At 34.3% G+C, this 27333-nt stretch overlaps 1 protein-coding gene across 1 annotated transcript; it reads left to right on the top strand.

The window, feature by feature from the left end:
• The first annotated feature begins 428 nt into the window (after positions 1-428).
• Positions 429-27333, top strand: LOC100371013 (membrane-associated transporter protein-like). Its single transcript, XM_085508308.1, has 8 exons — positions 429-478; positions 5693-6433; positions 9467-9481; positions 11207-11359; positions 18596-19396; positions 19940-20050; positions 20468-20676; positions 26676-27333. Exons 2-8 carry the CDS (start codon positions 5713-5715, stop codon positions 26940-26942), a joined length of 2277 nt encoding a protein of 758 aa, XP_085364434.1. The 5' UTR covers positions 429-478; positions 5693-5712; the 3' UTR covers positions 26943-27333.

The raw sequence follows: 27333 nt of genomic DNA, 5'->3' as shown, positions 1-27333 counted from the left end.
TGCCATGATTCATACAAAATTCTACTAGTATATACTTCTATATTTGTTTTGTTTTTTGTAAAATTTAAGAGCGCAGTCACGACGAGCGCCCGCCACGGAGTAATTTTATTGTCACACAGCTATTCTTTGAATTCCAACCCGCATTTCTACAACGCAAAAGAGAAATTGTTATCATAATGTCTCTAACGGACCATCATATGTAATAATTACATATTAATAGTATGTAAATATTTAGTGTACTGTATTTCGCAATCCCGTCGTGTAGGCACTAGGGTCCCGTATTCGAGGTTCATTCAAGGTCACGACACGAGTTAAACACCAGTATGTTAGAGTATCTAAATCGGTTATTTTTTAATACCGCTAGGGAGTTCTTTACACTTTCTATGAGCTGTCGTGTCAGCTGAGAGCTAAATCCGGAGACCAGATTTCGATTGACGAGTAATTAGATCAGACCGTCATACGACTGCTTGACTGAGAGGTAAGAACAGCTATAATTAGTCGGCGGAAAAGTATCATACCGTAAATTATGTTTCCCTAGTAATTTTAAGTTGTAAATAGTGATCCGTCACGTGATATTGCGATCAAACAAACTGACCACTGTCGCATTACTCCAACCTCGTGATCCCGTAACGTCACACTAACCCGCCGCCAATCAGAGTGATGTATTCAAAATTATTACGTAACGGGGGCGCAATGACATATACTGACCGCACGAGCCTCGCCCTTGTGGGGGGGGGGGGTCATCGTATGCGTGCCCCATTTCTGTGCTAGGTGATAAATTATGTCTGTTTGTGTGTTGACAGTTAACATGTTATAAGAGTATAGCGAGCTGTGGGACAAGTAAACACACTCAACTGTGGAGTGAAAAGTAGTATCAAGTTTGCATACCAATGATCATGCATAAACCCCATTAATTATTCAATGCTTATAATTTCATTTTTTTCACTGATAAGTAACATTTGCTAAATTAAAGGGCGGCATTTGTTGCGCTGCGCATGTGCGACATTTGTGTTGATAAACATTGATTTTCCCATAATCCAATGCGCTCTTCTAATGGAAATCACAAGTATGAGGTTTTACCTGGGTGCGACTTGCACTGATTACCGCCGGTGACTCCTATACCTTCCAATCACCTAAAAATTACCTAATTAAAGCTTGGTAACATCTCATTTTGTACTCGTTGATCTGCGCAACAATAAAAAATCACCATCTTTGTTTATATGAGAACCATGTATCTCGCGCATGCGCAGCGAGATGATTACCGCCCTTTAAATTCACATGAACATGTGAAATAACAATATAACTTATTGTTTGCCTTTCAAGTTCGTGACCTTAAATTAAAATCCAGTGAAATTACTCGAAATAGTGAAATTAAATGTCAGTGAAAATAAATAGTTTCACAGTATTATACATCTAGTCTCTGACAACTAATTGGCAATGCGGATATTTCTTTTGATCTAACAGTGTCTCATGTTTACTTTAATGATAACGTTATAATCTTATAAACATTTGCATGTTTTATTGACTTCAAAAAAGCATTTGACTCAGTAGTTGTGTTCACGTTACACGAAGTACGGGCTAAGATTTAAGCTGATTTAGGCTTATCTAGCATATTTGCATTTTGGCTAGACCCAATTGCGTCCACGCACAGGGAGGGCCAGTCGTTAGCACGGGCTAAGGGGTGCTATTAGTCGGTGACCTTTGGTAAGCCGCTATTTACGAACGAAAAATGGATGACACGCGCGAGGTTCTATTTCTGCTGCCGGCATGTTTCGTTCTAAATTTGAAGCGACGTGCACAGGAACGCGAGAGAAGACGGACCCAACTTATTTGGATGCACATAAACAGTATACAACGGTCGTAACAGAATACAGAGTTTTATTAATGCATGTCGTAGACAGCGAACCAAATTTATTTTGTCTACGATTGGAGCTGCTGTACGCTCTACTACTACAGTGACTCGATTAGTGTGGAAGCGAGCGCGGAGTAATGACTGGTGGAATAGTGTCGTTATACGAACATGGGACAATTTTCACACCCTGGGCTGAGCGTTCGCACATACTTCGTTAGCCCGTGCTAAGGTCTAGACCGCGTCTTAAATTCGGATCAGATTTAACCCGTACTTAGCATTCCTTAGCCCGTGCTAAGCGTTCACGCACGTTTTCTTAGCATGGGCTAAGGAATTTGACCTCTAAGCCCGTGCTAAGGAGCTGTGCGTAAAAATAAGAAATGGCTTAACAAAAACATTTCCAGTAGAAAAAGGCATAAGGCAGGGGGATGGCCTAAGCCCACTCTTATTTAATATATATGTTAATGACATTAAAGAACATATAAACATGGGGGAGAACAACGGCATCTTTGCGAAATAATACATTGCCATGTTTACTATACGCAGATGACTTAATTCTACTATCAGAAAGCAGCTCAGGTTTGCAGAATGCACTAAACGGTCTTCAAATTTACTGCAAAAAATGGAAATTAAGCATTAATATTAATAAATCAAAAACCATGATACATGTATTCAACAAAAGTGGCAAACACATTAAAAACCAAAATTTTCACATAGATGGTGTAGAACTAGAAAGAGTGTCAACATACACTTATCTTGGAATTAAATTGAAAACAAATGGTAAATTTGACTTGGCTCAAGAAGATCTTAAAAATAGAGCTATGAAAGCATGCTTCAAAATGAAACAGTTATTATTCTCAGATACATATATACCAATAAAAACATATCTTAAAATGTTTGATACCATGATAAAACCAATACTTTTATACTGTGCAGAAATCTGGTCAGATAGTATGATTAAACACCAAAAGATGTATATGAATATCATGTCACCAATGGAACAATTGCACATGAAATACTGCAAATACCTACTCAAAGTTAACAGCAAAGCGACCAATGTGTCTTTTAGAATCGGGAAGGTATCCATTAATTACAACAGGGATAAAACAGATTATCAAATACTGGTCTTGAATAAAAAAAAAATGCCTGAAAATTCTCTGGTTTATGTAGCATACAGTCTCGGCTTAGAACTAGACAACTCTGGCACCTACAACTGGGTTTCTGGGTTAAAACTTATACTTAAAGATCTAGATATAGACCATTTGTGGCAGGAAGAAAAAAAGCAAAATGTGAACAATGTAAATATAGATAAAATAATATCAGAAAAGCTAAAAACAAAGTTTGAAAAAATTTTAAACAGATTTTAGACAATGATAACAAAGGGAAAAATCACAAAAATAAATTGTGCACTTACAGAGAACTGAAAACAGACTTTGGCTTTGAAAACTACTTACACCTGGTCAAAAATACTCATCACAGGTCATCAATGACAAAATTGAGGATTAGTGCTCACAGACTACAAATAGAGACTGGGAGATCAAACAACACAGATATATCTGACAGAAAATGTCTATGTTGTGAAAATAACGCCATAGAGGACGAAGAACATTTTCTTTTAACATATGATCTCTACGCGGGAGAAAGAAAAAAACTTTATCAGCTGTTATCACCCCAACACTCAGCAAACAATAAAGAAAAATTAAAATATATTTTAAATAATAAAGATGAGAAAACAATAATACAAATAGCAAAATACATAGAGAACGGTATTAAAACAAGAGAGGAAAAGTTGAAAACATTATAGTCAGCTATCTCAAGATAAGGTCACGTACATGCAATAGTAATCTAAACATTCACCAACACAAATGTGGAAAACAATCCAATTTACTTTACCATTATTTTATTTTTATTTTTTTCTACTTTTATTTGCTAGTTGTTTCCTGTGTATATTTTTATTCTCACTTTAATTGTTTGTTTGTTTTTATTCACATCTGTATTGCATTTTAGTCAAAATCCTAATAGGGATACGAATGCAATAAAGATATTTATTATTATTAACATCTGGGGGAGATTAGGAAATGTCCACGAAGTCACATGATAACGCACAACTTCATGACAAACTGTGGTGTTTCAACAGGAAATTAATGGGAAATGTCAGACCAAAGTTTCATATTTTCGTTACGTTAGTGATTCTCGCGTGCACACAGACATTCGTAAAACAGGATTCCTGATGTGTGTTGTTTCACCATTTGGCAAAATTCGGCAAAACGTGAGCCAACAGCATAGCCGAAACACACGTTCGCTGAGGATTAGGCCGATTGACACCTCTAAAACAATAGCATTGCCAGTCTGTGTATTAGTTGTCTGAGATCTAGTACACTGTCAACTATACTAAGCGCTCTAAGTTATAAGTTTTACTCACTATATAATAACACTACGTGCAATCCCTGCTAGTACGTTAAGTATTTGAACGCAGTACATTTATAATCATAAACACATATCATGCCAAAATATTAACCCCTAATTGCGCTTTTTTTTTCTTTCAAGTGTGCGTACCTGACTTAAAGTCAAGTGCCTCCCAGGGCTTGTGAGGGGTGTGTTATATTTCACCCAGTTCAGTACATTTATTGATGTTATTTACAATAATTTTAAAAATGTTTAAAGAATATACAGGAAACACAAAATGGTGGTTGAAACTGTTCGATCAATCACAAAAATTGTGAATTTGAACTTGTGTGGATTATTGTAATCTCTAATGCATCATCAGGAATCAGTTTTTGTTGTAATGATGGGACAGAACGCAACATACTAAGAATTTACAAGTTGAAAATTATTTAAATGACACTAAAGACTTCAATGTAAGTGATTGCTATCAAAATTCTCTTGGAGAGAAGGAGAACATTTAATTAAAGCTGAAAACAGATTATGCAGAAAATGGGGAAACGTGAAGGTTGGAGGTTGAAGACGAAATTCATTTTGTTTTAAACTGTCCGTACTGCAAAAACTATTATAGGCATGTGAAAAAAATGTACTGGTAAAGTAAAATTCTAAACTTGAACGTTGTGTTTTCAAAAAATCAATTCAATTTACAAATTATTACATAGTTCCGGCATGCTTATAGATATTAATACAGAAAGTAATAAATTAACTATTGATGATAATGCCATTTAGCAGGACTTTTTTTATGATGTTGTGTTAAAAATATCATACTGTATCATCTGATGTTACAGTAGTGTAATAAAATTAATTATTGTGTGACCTTTGACATTTGACCTGAAGGGTTCATACCATGCACAGGGATACAATATTGTGTTTGGAAATAAATACCAGAGAAAGTATTTCAAAGAATTGAATGGTATCATGCGTTAAAAAGCACTTAATAATAAAATCGACATCCAATAATATAATAATGTTATTTATTATTGAAATAAGACAAACTGTGATTACGTTTTCTTCTCTTGTCAGTTTCGAGAAGCTCCCAGCAATCTAGCTCACAGATGAATTGTGTGGCTTGTATCAACAAAACAGCCAGGAAATAATCACTTTTAATTTGGCTTCAATTCAGCACTGACGCTTGTAGCATTGAAAAATAAAAAAAATATGCAGGACAATGTATTCCAATGTATGTTACTGTTTTTTATAACACACATTCACTTGGATTGGAAAATTATAATATTTGGTAATACATGTATCCTAATCTCAATATACCTTTAAGGTCAAAGGTGAAAGCTGCCCCTGGCAAAATGGTAACTATTAAACTTTGAATTTAAAACTATTGGTGTCATGGCATCACGTTATTAAAATGTTTTGAAATTAACATGCATGTATGTTTGGCTCTCATAGATTGTCATTTATTAGTTGCTATGGATACAGATGAGGATGATTCAAGAGATGATTCACCCGTTTTTTGTCGATCACAATCACATCCCGGGGATGATCCATGTCGTCAGGTTGAACGACCACATTTTCTACAGCTTCCCGGAGACAAGAACGCGGCCAAGAAACGGTCGCTGTCACTAGGGCATCGAACTGTGAAGAATGCTCTTGTACGTTCTAAAACACCGAGTGGAGAAACAAAGTCATCAGTGCTGTTACCTAGGAGACGGCGCTGCAAATCTTTGGAGCGACCACATAGATCTTCAGATAATTTTGTGTCACCACATCTTGCCCAATCAGCTCCTACCACATCTGTGATATTGGAGTGGGAAGAGTCTGCCGCTACGCGTAGTGAATCTGAAGATAGCGAAGACGATGAACCACCTAAGAGGACAATGTTTGAACTGATAATGAACAACACGCTTGCATTTGGTATTGAATATTGTTACGCCACAGAAACAGCCTTAGTGACTCCGATATTACTGCGTATCGGTCTACCAGATTCACTTTATAGTTTAACGTGGTTCATAAGTCCAATTTTAGGGTTTATATTCCAGCCTGTGATTGGCTCTACAAGTGACAGGTGCACTTGTAGCTGGGGTCGTCGCCGGCCATTTGTGTTCGCTTTATGTATTGGTGTTATGATAGGATTAACTCTCTTACTGAACGGCAATGATATCGGAAAAGCAATCACTGAACTACAAACTGGTAAGTACACTAATAACGTAGTCATTTAGTGAAAGCATACTATGCTGGATATGATAGGTTGCAACAAAAAAATATACAGGGGCAGCGGTCGTCATGCTGTGTCATGTTCGATATGTGTCACGTAGAAAAAAATACATTGTGAATTTCCACACAAAATCGAATATGTTGCGTGATGACCACTGCTCTTTAAGAGTATGAAAAAAAAACATGGGACAACACATGATGATCATCATACTTAATCTTTTTACCACCAGACTTTCTCGCCCAAATTTTTCTGCGCTTTGTTCTTTTTCTTTTCAATATTTCTGGAAATGAACCCTAATTTTGAAGCCAACAAAGAAAATTTGCATGAATTTTCAGTTTTTACTCGAAAAATTTAGCTATGTTTGTCCCAATCTTCAGAAGGACAGTGCAGAAATATTTTGTGAATTTGTGATGAAAAGATGGAACTGGTGGTGAAAAAAGAAATCTCAGCAGCACAATTATTTTTAATTATTTATTTTTCAATTATTTTATGGGTCTATTTGAGATGCACTTCTAATAGAACAAATACAGTATCGCTAAATTACTCAAATCAGGGTATGTATTTTACTGCTGTGTGTAATATGAGGTTATTAACGAGTAAAGAGAATCCTTGTAATAATTTTATTATTATTATACATCATTTCCTCCCAATGATACATCATCCGAATTCTGAAATCCAAAAAGTTTAGAACAGACTAAGCATACTCCTTTGTGTGGGGACCGGTCAAACCCTGGGGGCAGCCATGTTTGTTTTTTTATTATAAGAGGCCACTTACGTGCGTAATCATTCCATATTTGGAATTCGCGTATTTCACTTGTGTTGTGAGAGGTCAGTAGCATTGCAGAACCTCAAAACTGATCTAAATTTGACTTGAAATATACAGATTTTTTCACCCTACCGTCACTTATCAACTATTGATTATATGTTCCAGTTATTGGTTGTTTTAAAGTATTTAAAAGCAGTCTTTCAAGTAGTCACAAGAATATCTACATTTTGTCTCTGCAATCTTGAATTGGACTTTAAAAAAGCACAAATTTGAATTAATAATATTTTTCTTAATGGTGAATACTATAAACTGTATATTTGCAAATTTTTACAATATCATACAACTTCAAAGGACAGGGTGACAATATCGATTCAATTTTTTTCATTCCAAATTTAAAGATGATATCGTAAAATATCTGCTAAAATCTGCATATTCTCGATGAGCGGACGTGTAGCAGCTCCACCTTTGTATACATGACTGCACATGGTAACCAAGCAACCAGAGAACTAAATTGGTTATTTAACTTGTACAGCAGGTGTCTATGACATTTACAGACACAGTACATCAGATGGTCTTACTGCATTGTAACATCTAAAATAAATCTGTGTAACACATTGTCAATTCACTTCATAGCAAAAGATTTTCAGTGCCACATTACTGATTGTACATCGTCATCTTGCACCTCTCGGCGTCAACTTCACATTCTTGACCTCATCTTGAAAACGTCAGTCCACTTGCTTTGACACTCCTTATATATGTACCTTGGGTTAGGGTTTTATTTTGACAGATATGTTTTGTAATTTTTGGTAAAAAGTGTTATTTTTGACTTCTTCTTGAAAATGGCTATTTTGATTGCTGTGATTTTTTTTATGGAGACACCTTGGGTGGACCTCAGTCAGATTTTTTTTCATTTTGTGACGATAACTTAGTGAATAACTTTCGTGAATGTTTTTGTCATTTTGGGTAAAATATGCTATTTTCAATGTTCAGCCTGCTTGTTTGGCCTATTGTGCATATGTTTTGTAGAAAGTGGTTATAAATAATAACAATTTCTCTATTTTTGGCAACGAGATGATACACAGGATTTATTATATAATCATACTTAATTTGCTTACTTTACAAACGATTATTTTCCTATTTGTGATCTAAAGAATATCTGATAAGATAGGTGGCCCTATTATGGAAGAGGTTTGATGGTATGACGTTTTGAAAGGTTTTGAAGGTGCACAAAGTTGTTGTTTGTGGGTCACTATCGTCTAGGGTAATTTTTTGTGGCGCTTTTGTAAATCTAAAATTCGCAAAGATTTTAAGATGATTAATAATCCATAATGCATAAAAATGAAATTTGAATAGTCTAGAGTGACAGCCAAGTTGACCTTTGGGGGAAGTGTTCATTATTCATTGTTGTAATAGTTCTTGTTTGTTTTCTCCTAATAGAACTCAATTTTCATCATAATTTTAACATAGTTGCATAAACAAGACTATGTATTTCACCTTGCTTCATCACCCATCATGAGAATTGGACAAATCTTGGATGTAACTTCATAATTATTTTTTGAGGCTTATCTACAAGTATCGTCAGAGATTACATAAAATGTTCAATATATACATGTAGACAAAATATTACTGTAAATTCTGCTCCTGAAATGAAATCTTGATAAAAATTGACAATTTTTAACCTTTTTATCAAAATCTAAAAACGAATGTCAAATACTGTCTTGGATGATTCAAAATTATATTGAAATTTAAGGAAAATTTTGTAAAATTTGTAAAAATTTACACGGAAAACTATCTGGCGGTTAAAGACTTCTGGATTCTCTTGAAAGTGTTAGCAACTGAAATTTGAAAAAAAATAATCGAATGGGAAGTTGAAATGATGTGCAATATGTAATTACATGTATTCGGTATTTGCCGCAATACATAGACAATCAAATTTTTCACATTTTAGTCCTCAGATTTGTTGTGAAGCTTTAGTATTAATCTCTTAGTGTAAGTTCAATGTTCGGACAAAGATATGGAAGTTAAATTCATTGTTGTTGATGACCTTGTCAGTTAAGGCATTAACTTTTAATAAATTATTAATTTTTTGGATATTTATCAATTGCCTTTATTTGACTCGTGCATGCTTCACTGGTTTTTGTTTTCAATTTTGTTTATTTTGTCACCAGCTTTTAATTCTTTTCTTTTATTTCAATTTTATTTTTATTTTTCATTTGCTGTTGTCATTTTCTCATCAATTCAGTTCCTGAAGTTGCAGGTATGTAATACACTTAGTTTACATTCACATTAAATTTTCATTTTTTTAATGTTTTTTTTTTTTTTATCAGAATTCCAATTTTGACACAAATGTTTTTATTTCAGCCTGGCGGGTGATGGTTACTGTACCACTCATGCGTCAGATTTAGGTCACAGATGAACAAGATTCTTGCTCACATTAATCACAATGCAATGAGCGCACATCTTGCATAAACAATGTCAAACGTTTCTCAGATCAGAGTGTACAAGAAAAGAGACGTTAGCAAGGTTTATATCAAATTATGAATACGCGCTCCCGAACCATCACTGCGTTCATTTCACCCAGATAAAAACTTGCATGTGTACTCAATAACATTATGAATTGTTAGTAGAAACCAGTAGGCAGAATCAAGGTGTTCATCAACACAAATCTGGCTTGGCGTGTTGACGTGACGACCATCGCCCTTGTATTTTAATATTTCACTTTGTGTCATGGTTGATGACACCACAGTTTTGTAATACAGATTTACTTTAACTTCGCAAGAGAAAAATTTTGATGAATTTTATAAATCACTGAAAATTGCGAAATTTTGTAGAAGTAAAAATTTCACTTTGTCATAAAGACAGCGATTCAGAGCGACTTTCATGAAAATTTTACCTGGCAAATCTTATTCAAATTTAATTTAATTTCAAGTATTATATAAGTAAGGCCATATTAGTAATTTTCTGATCAATTTCTTTTTTTAAATCAATGCACGCAGGTAGCTTAGTATTTCCATTCTGAAATTGTAATCTAATTTGTGATTTTTCTAAATTTAATTTTTTCTAAAATTTTAATGAAAAAACTAAAATATACGCTGATGCACATGGTGACCACAAATACAGAATATTTTTGTCGGGACCTAATTTGATAACTTCTATCAATCGAGCTGGCATGGTTATGAAAATACCATGCTTGGATGCGAATACTTTACAGAGATACTGTGATATTTATATAAAAAAAACAGTAGTACATTTTTAACATTGGCATTCAAAAGACAATTCCAAGGTCAAAGTTGAATAATTAATGACTAGGTAGGGAAAATAAATATCTGACTATTTTGATGTGTTTAGAGTAGTCATTTATCTAGCCTGAGTACTTGACTATTGTTCCACTGGTTACTATCTCTTCATTAATTAATGTATGGAATTTCTGCTAAGTATTTGCTAATTAACTATGTAAATTTTTGCACTTTTATCACTGTGTAAACTATCAGTTGATATAGATAGAGGAAAATACATATTTATATATATATATACTGTAAAATACTATAAAAGGATTAATTATTCACTGGGTTTTAATTTTGCTTATTTCGCTGACTGGAAAATGCGCTAAATTGAAACCCAGTGATTATGTAAAATTTAGCATAGAACACATTATCTAAATGATAAAACCGTGATTTTAAAACCCATTGAATATGCCTGAAATGGCAAATCAGCGAAATTTAAACCCAGTGAAAGTCTTTTGTATGGAATCTATTTTCACTGATCATTGATGAGTTGAATAGGAAAAAAGTATATTCACTCAAAAATAAATTCTGATGGAAAATAAAGTATTTTACAGTAAATTTACTCCATTATAACAAACTAGTCAGCATTGTGGTTACTGACCATGAAAGAAAATTCCAGTGAGAAGGTATTTTTTTAAGCCATGGTATCTATGAATTTTGCACCATGTGATAATATTCAATTTAAATTGATATTGCAGATAATGTTGCCAGCATAGTACTGACCATAGTCGGAGTTGTCATGTTGGATTTCTGCGCAGATTCTTCGGATAGTCCCGCGAGGGCCTATATGATTGATGTGTGTAACTCGGATGACTTAGAGAAAGGATTAAATCTGCATGCAATGCTTGGAGGTATGTACCATTGAGAATTCACTACAAACACTGGTTAATCCAACCGTAACCTTCTGAAATAATTTTTTCCACCAAAATGTAGATGAAACATTTTGCATGATTTTAAAAATTTGTCTACAATTTCTTTATTAATTTTGCACATCACAATACCCACAATGCAGCAGTCTACCTGCACAATTAATTTTGCACATCACAATACCCACAATGCAGCAGTCTACCTGCACAATTAATTTTGCACATCACAATACCCACAATGCAGCAGTCTACCTGCACAGTTAGTTTTGCACATCACAATACCCACAATGCAGTAGAACTTGCACAATTAATTTTGCACATCACAATACCCACAATGCAGCAGTACCTGCACAAATAATTTTGCACATCACATTACCCTCAATGCAGCATTCTACCTGCACATTTAGTTTTGCACATCACAATACCCACAATGCAGCAGTCTACCTGCACAATTAATTTTGCACATCACAATACCCACAATGCAGCAGTCTACCTGCACAGTTAGTTTTGCACATCACAATACCCACAATGCAGTAGAACTTGCACAATTAATTTTGCACATCACAATACCCACAATGCAGCAGTACCTGCACAAATAATTTTGCACATCACATTACCCTCAATGCAGCATTCTACCTGCACATTTAGTTTTGCACATCACAATACCCACAATGCAGCAGTCTACCTGCACAATTAATTTTGCACATCACAATACCCACAATGCAGCAGTACCTGCACAAATAATTTTGCACATCACAATACCCACAATGCAGCAGTCTACCTGCACAATTAATTTTGCACATCACAATACCCACAATGCAGCAGTACCTGCACAATTAGTTTTGCACATCACAATACCCATAATGCAGCAGTCTACCTGCACAATTAGTTTTGCACATCACAATACCCACAATGCAGCAGTCTATCTACATTTTTGGTGACAAACATGTTTTTTCTCAGTATCATGCCCTAGTCCATGAAATATACAAAATTGTCTGCATTTTCAACAAACAATTCAGTGTTTTACAACATTCCAAATTCTGTCAACAAGTTATGAAAATAACATAATACTCTTATATTATCGTACATTTCCAATCAAACACATTTTTCAGCTACTGTATTTTGTAACTATGATGTTTAAACAGATGGGACATATATAAGCATACATTGACCTAAGGCTGAAGGCAGTACGCCCAAATTTGCTTCCAAATTTATCCATAGATTGCAGGGATGGGATGTAGCCCTCTAATGGTATTAATGTACAATAACAATTACTAAGCACAATAATGAATGATTCTACTTTTTCTTCTCCGTGTAATGTCTTTAATATTTCAACACAATATCTCTAGGGGCTACAAAGATACATCAGTATGTGAGTCAGATAGTGCTAGTATTTGAGTCAGATAGTGGTCAGTATTCAAGTCAGATAGTGCTAGTATGTGAGTCAGATAGTGGTCAGTATTCAAGTCAGATAGTGGTCAGTATTCAAGTCAGATAGTAGTCAGTATTCAAGTCAGATCACTACACATTGTGTTTAATCATGTGTGCATAGGCACTTACAAATATGATATTTTTCTTAATTAAGTATTCATTGAACCAATATATCTATAAAAATAAAAAAATTAAAAATATTAAACTAAAAAAAAAGTTAGATCTTTGTGATTTGATGCCAATAAGGGACAACATCAAAAGTTCAATGTAGGATAAAAAACTTAATTCCTTTAGTTTTTTCCCAAACCCCCCTACCCCCCACTGAAACTTAATTGATAAATATTGACCATGGCGTCAGACTACATTCACCATTAAATACAATTTGATAATCGAACAGTAGTATGGCATAGCAGTTGGTTGTCGGGTGGGTGTAAAAAGACTTTACACTCTGACCAAACCATAGAAAAAAATTACAAATACTCCAAGATTTTTTTGACTTCATAAAAAAATAAAATCGTTTTTGTAGGATAGAAACTTTTTGAGGTCAAAACCCCCCACCCCCAAACTAAAGCAAATAAGTTTTTTATCCGACATCAATCTTTTGACGTCGTCCCTAAAATTCCTCTGAAATTGATTTTAGCTGACATTCGTTCTCGCAGATGCACATATAAAAGAGCAAATACAATATTGTCGGCATTTGTAGCAATATTTCAAAGTAAAGCGAATCTCATCTTAAGTGGCTTTGCTTTGTCGTTCCATCCATTTTTAATAACGCTCAGATTTGCATCATTTCACTAAACTATAAATGCTGATAGACATATTAATAAAATATTAATAGTTTATAAATTATTTTAAATAGAAACATGTATTATGTCATGTTAGGAATTGAAATATTAATAAATATTACGCCATTATATTAATTATTCACTTTCGACTCAGTGGATTTATGTATGTTTTCAGGGTGAGTAGATGGCATATAGTTTCAATTAGAATATTGTAGAATACTTTATTTAAGCTGGAATTAATTTTTGCTGAAAAGACTTTTTGGTGTTTTGTATGGAATTTATTTTCACTGATTTTTAATGAGTTGAATGTAAAATATATGAAAAAGGTATATTTGCTGGATTTTATTTTCACTGAATCATTCCTTCAGTGAAAATAGCGAAAATAAATTCTAAGCGTATTAAAGTATTTTACGTACATAGAAAAGTATGTGTAGGACATCGGTTATTGTCATATTTAGTTTTATGAATCCAGTCATGCATGGCAGAGCACAATTTGTGTGTTAAAATGAAAAGTTATCATAAATCAAATACTATAAAGTGACAGCTGTTACTGTTTGGTCATTATTGGCAATATTCTGATGATGATGGTCATTAAAATATTTATAGACGGGATATCCTCTCATTCATAAAGCAATATATGCCATATAATATATAGAATGTAATTATTCACTGGGTTTTTTTTTCTACTTGTTACACTGATAAATAAATGCATTAAATTAAAACATAAATTCAATTATTGAACTTATATTTTGTTTCATAAACTACCGGTAGTGAATATCCCTGCAACATTAAATCTATTAAAGTTTATAGTTACTGTTGTTAGAACTACACATACATGTATTCTGCAGTTCATATATCATACTTCTGTTTTCTGATAGGTCTTTCTCTACGTCACATTTACTTACTGTATAGGGGTTAATTATTCACTGGGTTTTAATTTTGCTTATTTCGCAGAATGGAAAATGCGCTAAATTAAAACCCAGTGAATATGTAAAATTTAGCATAGAACATATTATCTAAATGATAAAACCGTGAATTTAAAACCTACTGAATATGCCTGGAATGGTAAATCAGCGAAATTTAAACCCATTGAAAATTTTCAGTATTATATACACAGTTCAAAACATAAACATAGCTAACAGCCAGGTCTAATGGTCATAAACCTGGCTGAGTTAACAATATATTATTGTCACAAAAAACCCTGAACTGACCAACCACTGCACATACTTTACTAACCTGTAATTTTTGTGTTCAATTGGTTTTAGCATTAGTGTGCATTCTGAGCCAATATGATGCACCACTGACACACAGACATTTGCTGTGAGGCTACTAGTTTTGCCAGTTCACTGATGCAATAGACACTGACGCAATAGACACTGATGCAATAGACACTGATGCAATAGACACTGACGCACTGACGCAATAGACACTGACGCACTGACGCAATAGACACTGACGCACTGACGCAATAGACACTGATGCAATAGACACTGACGCAATAGACACTGATGCAATAGACACTGACGCAATAGACAGACGCACTGACGCAATAGACACTGACGCAATAGACACTGATGCAATAGACACTGACGCAATAGACACTGATGCAATAGACACTGATGCAATAGACACTGATGCAATAGACACTGACGCAATAGACACTGACGCAATAGACACTGAAGCAATAGACACTGACGCAATAGACACTGATGCAATAGACACTGACGCACTGACGCAATAGACACTGACGCAATAGACACTGATGCAATAGACACTGACGCAATAGACACTGACGCACTGACGCAATAGACACTGACGCAATAGACACTGACGCAATAGACACTGACGCAATAGACACTGATGCAATGGACACTGACGCACTGACGCAATAGACACTGACGCACTGACGCAATAGACACTGATGCAATGGACACTGATGCACTGACGCAATAGACACTGACGCACTGACGCAATAGACACTGACGCAATAGACACTGACGCAATAGACACTGACGCACTGACGCAATAGACACTGACGCACTGACGCAATAGACACTGAAGCAATAGACAGACGCAATAGACACTGACGCAATAGACACTGACGCACTGACATAATAGACACTGACGCACCAATGCAATAGACACTGATGCAATAGACACTGACGCAATAGACACTGACGCAATAGACACTGATGCAATAGACACTGATGCACCAATGCAATAGACACTGATGCAATAGACACTGACGCAATAGACAATAATACATTGATATAGTGAGTGAATAAAAACAAATTGAGAAATAAAAAGATGTAACTTTGTATTTATCAAGTTAATATATTATAGAGTACATTTCTTTGTGTACAAAATAAATCAAGTTGTATCCAGACTAAACAAGTCAAACATGTAAACAGTTTTCATTAATATTATAATTTCTAACCATAAATTTGATACAAGAATGTAGTGTTGCATTTAGGATTTTAACTCAATTTTTTTCCAATGAGTTGATATACTGAAAAAAGGAATTTATGGTGCTACACAAATGTTCTGAGTTATGCATTTTGGAACAAAATGGCTGTTCTTAATCTTTTCACCACCAGTTCTCTCTTTTCATCACAAATTCACAAAATAGTCCTGTTTATGGTCTGCACTTTCCTTCAGAAGATTGGAAAAAACAAGGCAATTTTTGAAAATTGATTAAAATTTTGTCTGTTGGCTCCAAAAATAGGGTTCATATTTCCTGAAATATTGAAAAATATAAGAAAAATGTACAGAAAAATTTGGGCGAAAATTATTAAGAAAACTAAAAGTGCTAAGCTATTTTAGATTCAGAAGAGATTTTCTTTATCACTTTCTTCTCACTGAATGCACTATTGTTAAATTATTCATTACACTGCTGTATGTGATCAGAATTAATTCAATAAAAAACACTAGGAAATATGTCAATATCAAACCCAAAACCCTAATTTGTTAAATCAGCAAGCGTCAAAGGCGTTTCAGCGAAGGCCTTCCATCGATACATGCATGATCTGTTAATGATTCTCTGTTTAGTATTGGTGAAAAACCATGCAATGTCGCGTGAGGGCGTTTACAAGCATTAACGGTCCTTAGGCTATCGACCTAAACATAAATGCCTGCGGCATTTCTTGCAAATGACTTTGGCCTTTTCTGATGTAGTATACTAACAAATAAGGCCTGAGAATTGTTAACAGTCTATCTAAACTGAACCTTATGGTAAAATGCAAATCTTTTTAAAATGATCATCACATACATCCTATCTAATTTTTTGAAAACACACACCTAGAGCAAACATTTTTCTCTGACCAATCGGTGTTTGATTCAGATTAAAAATCACTACTTCAGTCCCATTGCTGTTCAGTTTAGACAAGTTTTACTATACAAGGCCCATTGTTGTTCAGTTTAGACAGGTTTTACTATACAAGGCCCATTGTTGTTCAGTTTAGACAGGTTTCACTATACAAGGCCCATTGTTGTTCAGTTTAGACAGGTTTCACTATACAAGGCCCATTGTTGTTCAGTTTAGACAGGTTTTACTATACAAGGCCCATTGTTCAGTTTAGACAGGTTCTACTATACAAGGCCCATTGTTGTTCAGTTTAGACAGGTTTTACTATACAAGGCCCATTGTTGTTCAGTTTAGACAGGTTTCACTATACAAGGCTCATTGTTCAGTTTATACAAGTTTTACTATACAAGGCCCATTATTGTTCAGTTTAGACAGGTTTTACTATACAAAGCCCATTGTTGTTCAGTTTAGACAGGTTTTACTATACAAGGCCCATTGTTGTTCAGTTTAGACAGGTTTCACTATACAAGGCCCATTGTTGTTCAGTTTAGACAAGTTTCACTATACAAGGCCCATTGTTGTTCAGTTTAGACAGGTTTCACTATACAAGGCCCATTGTTGTTCAGTTTAGACAGGTTTCACTATACAAGGCCCATTGTTGTTCAGTTTAGACAGGTTCTACTATACAAGGCCCATTGTTGTTCAGTTTAGACAGGTTTTACAATACAAGGCCCATTGTTGTTCAGTTTAGACAGGTTTCACTATACAAGGCCCATTGTTGTTCAGTTTAGACAGGTTTCACTATACAAGGCCCATTGTTGTTCAGTTTAGACAGGTTTTACTATACAAGGCCCATTGTTCAGTTTAGACAGGTTCTACTATACAAGGCCCATTGTTGTTCAGTTTAGACAGGTTTTACTATACAAGGCCCATTGTTGTTCAGTTTAGACAGGTTTCACTATACAAGGCTCATTGTTGTTCAGTTTAGACAGGTTTTACTATACAAGGCCCATTGTTGTTCAGTTTAGACAGGTTTTACTATACAAGGCTCATTGTTGTTCAGTTTAGACAGGTTTTACTATACAAGGCCCATTGTTGTTCAGTTTAGACAGGTTTTACTATACAAAGCCCATTGTTGTTCAGTTTAGACAGGTTTCACTATACAAGGCCCATTGTTGTTCAGTTTAGACAGGTTCTACTATACAAGGCCCATTGTTGTTCAGTTTAGACAGGTTGTACAATACAAGGCCCATTGTTGTTAGGTTTAGACAGGTTTCACTATACAAGGCCCATTGTTGTTCAGTTTAGACAAGTTTTACTATACAAGGCCCATTGTTGTTCAGTTTAGACAGGTTTTACTATACAAGGCCCATTGTTGGTTCAGTTTAGACAGGTTCTACTATACAAGGCCCATTGTTGTTCAGTTTAGACAGGTTTTACTATACAAGGCCCATTGTTGTTCAGTTTAGACAGGTTCTACTATACAAGGCCCATTATTGTTCAGTTTAGACAGGTTTTACTATACAAGGCTCATTGTTGTTCAGTTTAGACAGGTTTCACTATACAAGGCCCATTGTTGTTCAGTTTAGACAAGTTTTCACTGACAAGCAGATTTCAATTTTCACAGTATCACAGGCCTTATTGGTAGTATATGTATCACCATGGCAATACCCTAATATTTTGACTGTGTTTCATTCTCAGGTCTTGGAGGTGGTATCAGCTACATTATGGCCGGCATCAGCTGGGAAAAAACAAAACTGGGTCAACTTCTTGGAGGTCATTACAGGGTCGTTTTTATATTTAACATAATTGTATGTTTTGTAACATTTTTGCCAACGCTCTTCAGTATCAAGGAAATTCCGCTGAAATCAAGTTCTTCTGCTTTGAAAGCAACAGAAGAGTCCTCACTGCCGACTTCAATTGGACCTAGTTCAACATACGGCAGCATTAATCAGACACCTGAACTTATTGTGGAAGTTAATCATTATGATCGCCGCAATAGTTACCATGGTTACACAGAATCTGAGGAAACACCACTACCTCCAAGGACGTTGTCAGATTCTGATAGTGACGATGACCATTCAAAAAAGCATGTCACTCGGTCAAGAACTCGGACTCGGTCATCGTCAAGTAGGACAGACTCGCCCGAAGTAAAAAGGACACTTGTAAAAATTGATAAAAAAGTTGGTAAGATTGAATCAAACGTTGAAAGCATGGAACATTCAGTGAAAAATATTGAACGTAAAGTTACAGATCTTGAGTCATCGATTAAAAGTTTGCAAGATTTCTCTACATTGCCGCCAGTAAAAGAGACACGAAGGAGCAGTCAACATAGTTCAAATTCCAGTGATGAGCCAACATCTGTATGGCAATTAATGAAGTCCATCATTTTCATGCCTGGGATACTAAGACGTCTTTGTCTTAATCACTTCTTTGGATGGTTTGGCGTTGTTTCATATTTACTATTTTTTACTGACTTTGTAGGCCAGGTTGTTTACAACGGTAAGTTTTATTCTTTTCGTCTTTTTGTTGAATCTGATAGGTTGTGATATTTTCAGCCAGTCTAGGCAGTCTGATAGAGTCTGATAGAGTGTGATAGATTGTGATAATTTCAACCATTTTAGGTAGTCTGATAATATGTGACAGGTTGCAATAATTTCAGCCAGTCTAGGCAGTCTGATAAAGTTTGATAGGTTGTGATAATTTCAGCCAGTCTAGGCAGTCTGAAAAAATGTGATAGGTTGCAATAATTTCAGCCAGTCTAGGCAGTCTGATAAAATGTAATAGGTTGTGATAATTTCAGCCAGTCTAGGCAGTCTGATAAAATATAATAGGTTGTGATAATTTCAATCAGTCTAGGCAGTCTAATAAAATGTGATAGGTTGCAATAATTTCAGCCAGTCTAAGCAGTCTGATAAAATGTAACAGGTTGTGATAATTTCAATCAGTCTAGGAAATCTGATAGATTGTGATAGATTGCGATAATTTCAACTTTCAATTTTGTAGATTGTGACATATTGTAGTATGTTTTCATTTTCACATCAGGCGACCCAAAGGCAGAACTCAACACTACAGCAAGAGACAATTATGATGACGGTGTCAAGATGGGATGTTGGGGAATGTGTATATTTGCATTCTCAGCTGCTATATATGGATGTGAGTATTACTGATGATGTTAGGGGGTTCATTAATTATGTCAATTGGCTTGTTGGGAATGTCCATACGAATGCATTGTGATGATGCTAGGGAGTCATAGCAATATTGCTTCATTCAGCCAGCTATTTTGAATTTATTGTGATTATGCTAGGGAGTCATAGCAATATTGCTTCATTCAGCCAGCCATTTTGAATTTAGTGTGATTATGCTAGGGGGTCATAGCAATATTACTTCATTCGGCCAGCCATTTTGAAATTATTGTGATGATGCTAGGGGGTCATAGCCATATTTCTTCATCCAGTTGGCCATTTTGAATTAGAAAATATTCAAAGAAAATGGAGTCAAAGAAAACAAAATTGCATCAGACAATGTAATTTGTAAAAATACTAATTCAATTGTTTTTATTTTGTTTTTCAGTTTTATTTGAACGTATATTGAACTATGTGAGTATACGTACAGCGTATGTTGGTGGTGAACTCGTATTTGCTGTTGGTATTGGTTTGATGTCAATATTCAACAACAATGTTTACGTCACTTTGTCCATGTGTTCGACAGTAGGGATTATGTTTACAACAATTACGACATTACCGTTTACTATCGTATCAGAATTCCACGATTGCGATAGTGTAAGTATGCCATTCAACATCTCAAATTATGTTGTCATTGCCATGGTTACCTATGTGAGTATACGTACAGTGTATGTTGGTGGTGAACTCAACCCAAAACTCCAATTGAAAATATAACTTGCATAAACTGAAAATGAATTACATTTCTTCATTGATTGTCATCTCTTCAACAATTATCCAGATGAAATGAAGGAAAATATAAAACTCCCTAAAGAAATAGATAATAAACAAAAAACATTTATATATCTGATGAGCAATAGTAACCAAAATATAATTAAACAAGTAGGGAAGTATATTTACACATCTTTTAAAATCAGAAATGAAAATTTATAAACTCATTACTAGGTACGTTCATTTACTTATTATTAACTAACTCAACTTCCTTTTATTAGTCCCCGTTCGGACGAAGTCCGAAAACGGGGACTTATAATTCGGTCTCCGTCCATGTGTCTGTGCGTCCGTGCGTCCGTCCGGAGTCATATCTCAGAATCCCTTGGACCGATTCCGTTCATTCTTTGCATGTGCCTAGTACTTTATGTGGGACATATGCACATGCAGTGGTTTAGCGATTCGATTCAAAATGGCCGACTGGCAGCCATCTTGTTTTTTGAAAATAGTGTATTTTGGACATGCTTTGGCAGTTTTCTTTCAAACTTGGTACATAGATTATACATGTTAGGATACATGTCCATGACGATTTATTTCACAATTGGATCAAAGATGGCTGACTGGCAGCCATCTTGTTTTTTGAAATGTCGTATTTTGGACATGCTTTGTCAGTTTTCTTTCAAATTCAGTACATAGATCATACATGTCAGGATACATGTCCCCGGCCGTCCGTGAGTTCCTGAGTCTGTCCGTCTGTGTGTCCGTCCGTGCGTCAGTCTGTCCAGAGTCATATTTCAGAATCCTGTGGACTAATTCCGTTCATTTTATTTGCATGTGCCTAGTACCTTATGTGGGACATATGCACATGCAGTGGTTTAGCGATTCGATTCAAAATGGCCGACTGGCAGCCATCTTGTTTTTTGAAAATGTTGTATTTTGGACATGCTTTGTCAGTTGTCATTCAAACATGGTACATCGATTATACATGTTAGGATACATGTTCATGACGATTTATTTTGCAATTTGATCAAAGATGGTCAACTGGCAGGCATCTTGTTTTTTTGTTTTTTTTCTGCGGTATCTCTTTATGCGTGCTCTGTCAGTTTTCATTCAAATTCGGCACATACATGTACTTTATACATGTTAGGATGCATGTCCATGACAATTTGTTTCAAAATCTGGTCAAGGATGGCCGATTGACAGCCATCTGACTTTTTAGCTCCGCTGTCGACTTTGTCGAGCGGAGCTTATCATATGAGTGATTGTCCGTCGTCGTCGTCGTTGTCGTCGTCGTCCGTGTCAATGTTTTACTTTTTCGACTTCTTCTTGAAAACTACAAGCCTAAATGCTTTGATACTTGGTGTATATGTACCTTGGGTAGACCTCTCTTAGGTTTGTTTATTTCATGTTGATATCTTTAATTCTCTAATTTTGGTGAATATTTTTGTCATTTTTGGTAAAAACTGATATTTTCGACTTCTTGTTAAAAACCGCAAGTGCAATTGCTTTGATATTACATTTATAGGTACTACATGTGGACCTCTCTCAGATTTGTTAATTTTATAATGATATCTTTAATTCTTTAATTTTGGTGAATATTTTTGTCATTTTTGGTAAAAACTGATATTTTCGACTTCTTGTTAAAAACCGCAAGTCCAATTGCTTTGATACTACATATATAGGTACTACATGTGGACCTCTCTCAGATTTGTTCATTTCGTGATGATATCTTCAATTCTCTAATTTTGGTGAATATTTTTGTCATTTTTGGTAAAAACTGATATTTTCGACTTCTTGTTAAAAACCGCAAGTGCAATTGCTTTGATATTACATATATAGGTACTACATGTGGACCTCTCTCAGTTTTGTTCATTTTGTAATGATATCTTTAATTCTCTAATTTTGGTGAATATTTTTGTCATTTTTGGTAAAAACTGATATTTTCGACTTCTTGTTAAAAACCGCAAGTGCAATTGCTTTGATATTACATATATAGGTACTACATGTGGACCTCTCTCAGATTTGTTCATTTTGTAATGATATCTTTAATTCTCTAATTTTGGTGAATATTTTTGTCATTTTTGGTAAAAACTGATATTTTCGACTTCTTGTTAAAAACCGCAAGTGCAATTGCTTTGATATTACATATATAGGTACTACATGTGGACCTCTCTCAGATTTGTTCATTTTGTAATGATATCTTTAATTCTCTAATTTTGGTGAATATTTTTGTCATTTTTGGTAAAAACTGATATTTTCGACTTCTTGTTAAAAACCGCAAGTGCAAATGCTTTGATATTACATATATAGGTACTACATGTGGACCTCTCTCAGATTTGTTCATTTTGTAATGATATCTTTAATTCTCTAATTTTGGTGAATATTTTTGTAATTTTTTGGTGAAAAGTGATATTTTCGACTTCTTGTTAAAAACCGCAAGTCCAATTGCTTTGATACTACATATATAGGTACTACATGTGGACCTCTCTCAGATTTGTTCATTTTGTAATGATATCTTTAATTCTCTAATTTTGGTGAATATTTTTGTCATTTTTGGTAAAAACTGATATTTTCGACTTCTTGTTAAAAACCGCAAGTGCAAATGCTTTGATATTACATATATAGGTACTACATGTGGACCTCTCTCAGATTTGTTCATTTTGTAATGATATCTTTAATTCTCTAATTTTGGTGAATATTTTTGTCATTTTTTGGTGAAAAGTGATATTTTCGACTTCTTGTTAAAAACCGCAAGTCCAATTGCTTTGATACTACATATATAGGTACTACATGTGGACCTCTCTCAGATTTGTTAGCTCCGCTGTCGACTTTGTCGAGCGGAGCTTATCATATGAGTGATTGTCCGTCGTCGTCCATCGTCGTCGTCGTCGTCCGTCGTCGTCGTCCGTGTCAATGTTTTACTTTTTCGACTTCTTCTTGAAAACTACAAGCCTAAATGCTTTGATACTTGGTGTATATGTACCTTGGGTAGACCTCTCTTAGATTTGTTCATTTCATGTTGATATCTTTAATTCTCTAATTTTGGTGAATATTTTTGTCATTTTTGGTAAAAACTATATTTTCGAGTTCTTGTTAAAAACCGCAGGTGCAATTGCTTTGATATTACATCTATAGGTACTACATGTGGACCTCTCTCAGATTTGTTAATTTTGTAATGATATCTTTAATTCTTTAATTTTGGTGAATATTTTTGTCATTTTTGGTAAAAACTGATATTTTCGACTTCTTGTTAAAAACCGCAAGTCCAATTGCTTTGATACTACATATATAGGTACTACATGTGGACCTCTCTCAGATTTGTTCATTTCGTGATGATATCTTCAATTCTCTAATTTTGGTGAATATTTTTGTCATTTTTGGTAAAAACTGATATTTTCGACTTCTTGTTAAAAACCGCAAGTGCAATTGCTTTGTATTATATATATAGGTACTACATGTGGACCTCTCTCAGATTTGTTCATTTTGTAATGATATCTTTAATTCTCTAATTTTGGTGAATATTTTTGTCATTTTTGGTAAAAACTGATATTTTCGACTTCTTGTTAAAAACCGCAAGTGCAATTGCTTTGATATTACATATATAGGTACTACATGTGGACCTCTCTCAGATTTGTTCATTTTGTAATGATATCTTTAATTCTCTAATTTTGGTGAATATTTTTGTCATTTTTGGTAAAAACTGATATTTTCGACTTCTTGTTAAAAACCGCAAGTGCAAATGCTTTGATATTACATATATAGGTACTACATGTGGACCTCTCTCAGATTTGTTCATTTTGTAATGATATCTTTAATTCTCTAATTTTGGTGAATATTTTTGTCATTTTTGGGTGAAAAGTGATATTTTCGACTTCTTGTTAAAAACCGCAAGTCCAATTGCTTTGATACTACATATATAGGTACTACATGTGGACCTCTCTCAGATTTGTTTATTTCGTGATGATATCTTCAATTCTCTAATTTTGGTGAATATTTTTGTCATTTTTGGTAAAAAGTGATATTTTTGACTTCTTGTTAAAAACCGCAAGTTTGATTGCTTTGATATTACATATATAGGTACTACATGTGGACCTCTCTCAGATTTGTTCATTTTGTGATGATATCTTCAATTCTCTAATTTTGGTGAATATTTTTGTCATTTTTGGTAAAAAGTGATATTTTCGACTTCTTGTTGAAAACTGTAAGTCCGATTGCTTTGATATTACATATATAGGTACTACATGTGGACCTCTCTCAGATTTGTTCGTTTTGTGATGATATCTTCAATTCTCTAATTAATTTATTTTGGTGAATATTTTTGTAATTTTTGGTAAAAAGTGATATTTTCGACTTCTTGTTGAAAACTGTAAGTCCGATTGCTTTGATATTACATATATAGGTACTACATGTGGACCTCTCTCAGATTTGTTCGTTTTGTGATGATATCTTCAATTCTCTAATTAATTTATTTTGGTGAATATTTTTGTAATTTTTGGTAAAAAGTGATATTTTCGACTTCTTGTTGAAAACTGTAAGTCCGATTGCTTTGATATTACATATATAGGTACTACATGTGGACCTCTCTCAGATTTGTTCGTTTTGTGATGATATCTTCAATTCTCTAATTAATTTATTTTGGTGAATATTTTTGTAATTTTTGGTAAAAAGTGATATTTTCGACTTCTTGTTAAAAACTGTAAGTCCGATTGCTTTGATACTATTCATATTGTTCATTTTCTAATGATGTCTTCACTTCTTTAATTGAAATGTGCATTGCTAACAGCGGAGCTATCTCAGCCGATAGGCTGCTTGTTGGCCTTACTATGATATTTCCACAATTTATGTACCATTTTCATTCGTATTTGACACATACATCATACATATCAGTGTGTTTCATAATCAGATCAAAGATGGCCGAATAACGGCTGTTTTTATTTTTGGCCATATTACTACTACACGGAACACGTGTTTTGTTGTAAATAAACAATCTGTTGTATACGCCACGTGGAACTCAAGTTTCAAGGACAGGCTCGCGACAACCCCTCCGCTTTAATATGACGAGCACAATCAGAACTTTCCAAAATTTAACGGGGACTGTGTCATTTTCAATGACTTGTTACTTTATTGCTGTAGACTGATAGAAAGATTGTATTTCTAAGGATGCAATAAAGATTATTATCATCATTATTATTAGTATTTCTCATAATAAATTATTATTATTATTATTATTATTATTATTATTATTATTATTATTATTAAGCTTTCATTCCCTACTTTTTTTGACACAAATTGAATTCACCGACCATACAAAGGAAAAGTAACAAATTATTAACTAATCAAATCTCCAGTTACATAGTAATTATTTCCAGCAGCACCATGTACTCAGATTACTTCAATTACATACTAATTACTTTTAATTATACATAAATTACTTCTGTTACATTACTTCCAATTACATGATATACAAACCAATTACTTCCCATTATATACTGATTACTTTTTCTTTTTTTTCAAGTTACACTATTTACCTACTAATTACTGTAAAATGACTAATTTTCACTGGGTTTAAATTTCACTGATTTAGCATTTCAGGCATATTCAGTGGGTTTTAAATTCACGGTTTTATCATTTAGATAATGTGTTCTATCCTCAATTTAACATATTCACTGTGTTTTAATTTAATGCATTTTCCAGTCAGCGAAATGAGCAAAATTAAAACCCAGTGAATGATTAACCATTTTACAGTACCTCAGATACACAATAGTTACATCTAATGAATACTAATTACTTCAGCTTCATGATTATTATGCATTTAATTTCACATAATGATTGTATTGTTCTCTACTTTGGATTACTTGAACCTCCAATCATTTATATTGCTTTCATTTCAGTATGTCTATGGATCAGACAAAGGTGCCCGTGGATTGGGAACCGATATCTCATCATTAAGTTGTCAAATATTCTTAGCACAGATTCTTGTCTCTGTGCTTCTTGGAACTGTTATCCGTGCCACTGGATCTCATCTGGCCATAGTCTTGTTTGCTTCTGGGGCAGGCTTTCTAGCAGCATTCTGTTCTGCCCTTATTGTGGTGTATGAAGTTCCTGAACCTTCAGATGAGGTAGAACCACTTATACGAAATGATGATGCTGTTGCTTAGATACCCTTAAAAAAAACTATGCTGAAACTACTTACATGTGTTTTACTGAAATATACTAATTTTGAGCATTGATCATGTTATTGTCACATGTTACATACATTGTGTAGTGTACATGTACCTGATTACCCGTAAATTATGGTCGTAAACAAGCATTACAATTCAGTCAAGTAAGGTTATTTGTAACATACTTATAGCTTGCATGTCATTTGCCGTAAATTAAGGTAACATACGTGCATTACAAATAAGTCAAGTAAGGTTACTTGTAACATTACTTACATCGTACATAATTACTGTAATGAACCTGTATTGCACATCAATCAATTATGGTTACATGTAACATTACATATGGCATAAATGATTATGCATAATATTCTGACATATTCCTTCACTG

This window comes from Saccoglossus kowalevskii, chromosome 15 (genome assembly GCF_978046115.1).
Source record: "Saccoglossus kowalevskii chromosome 15, keSacKowa6.1, whole genome shotgun sequence".
Lineage (NCBI taxonomy): Eukaryota > Metazoa > Hemichordata > Enteropneusta > Harrimaniidae > Saccoglossus > Saccoglossus kowalevskii.
The sequence above is the reverse complement of the archived record's forward strand: the minus strand, read 5'-3'. Positions and strand labels throughout refer to the sequence as shown.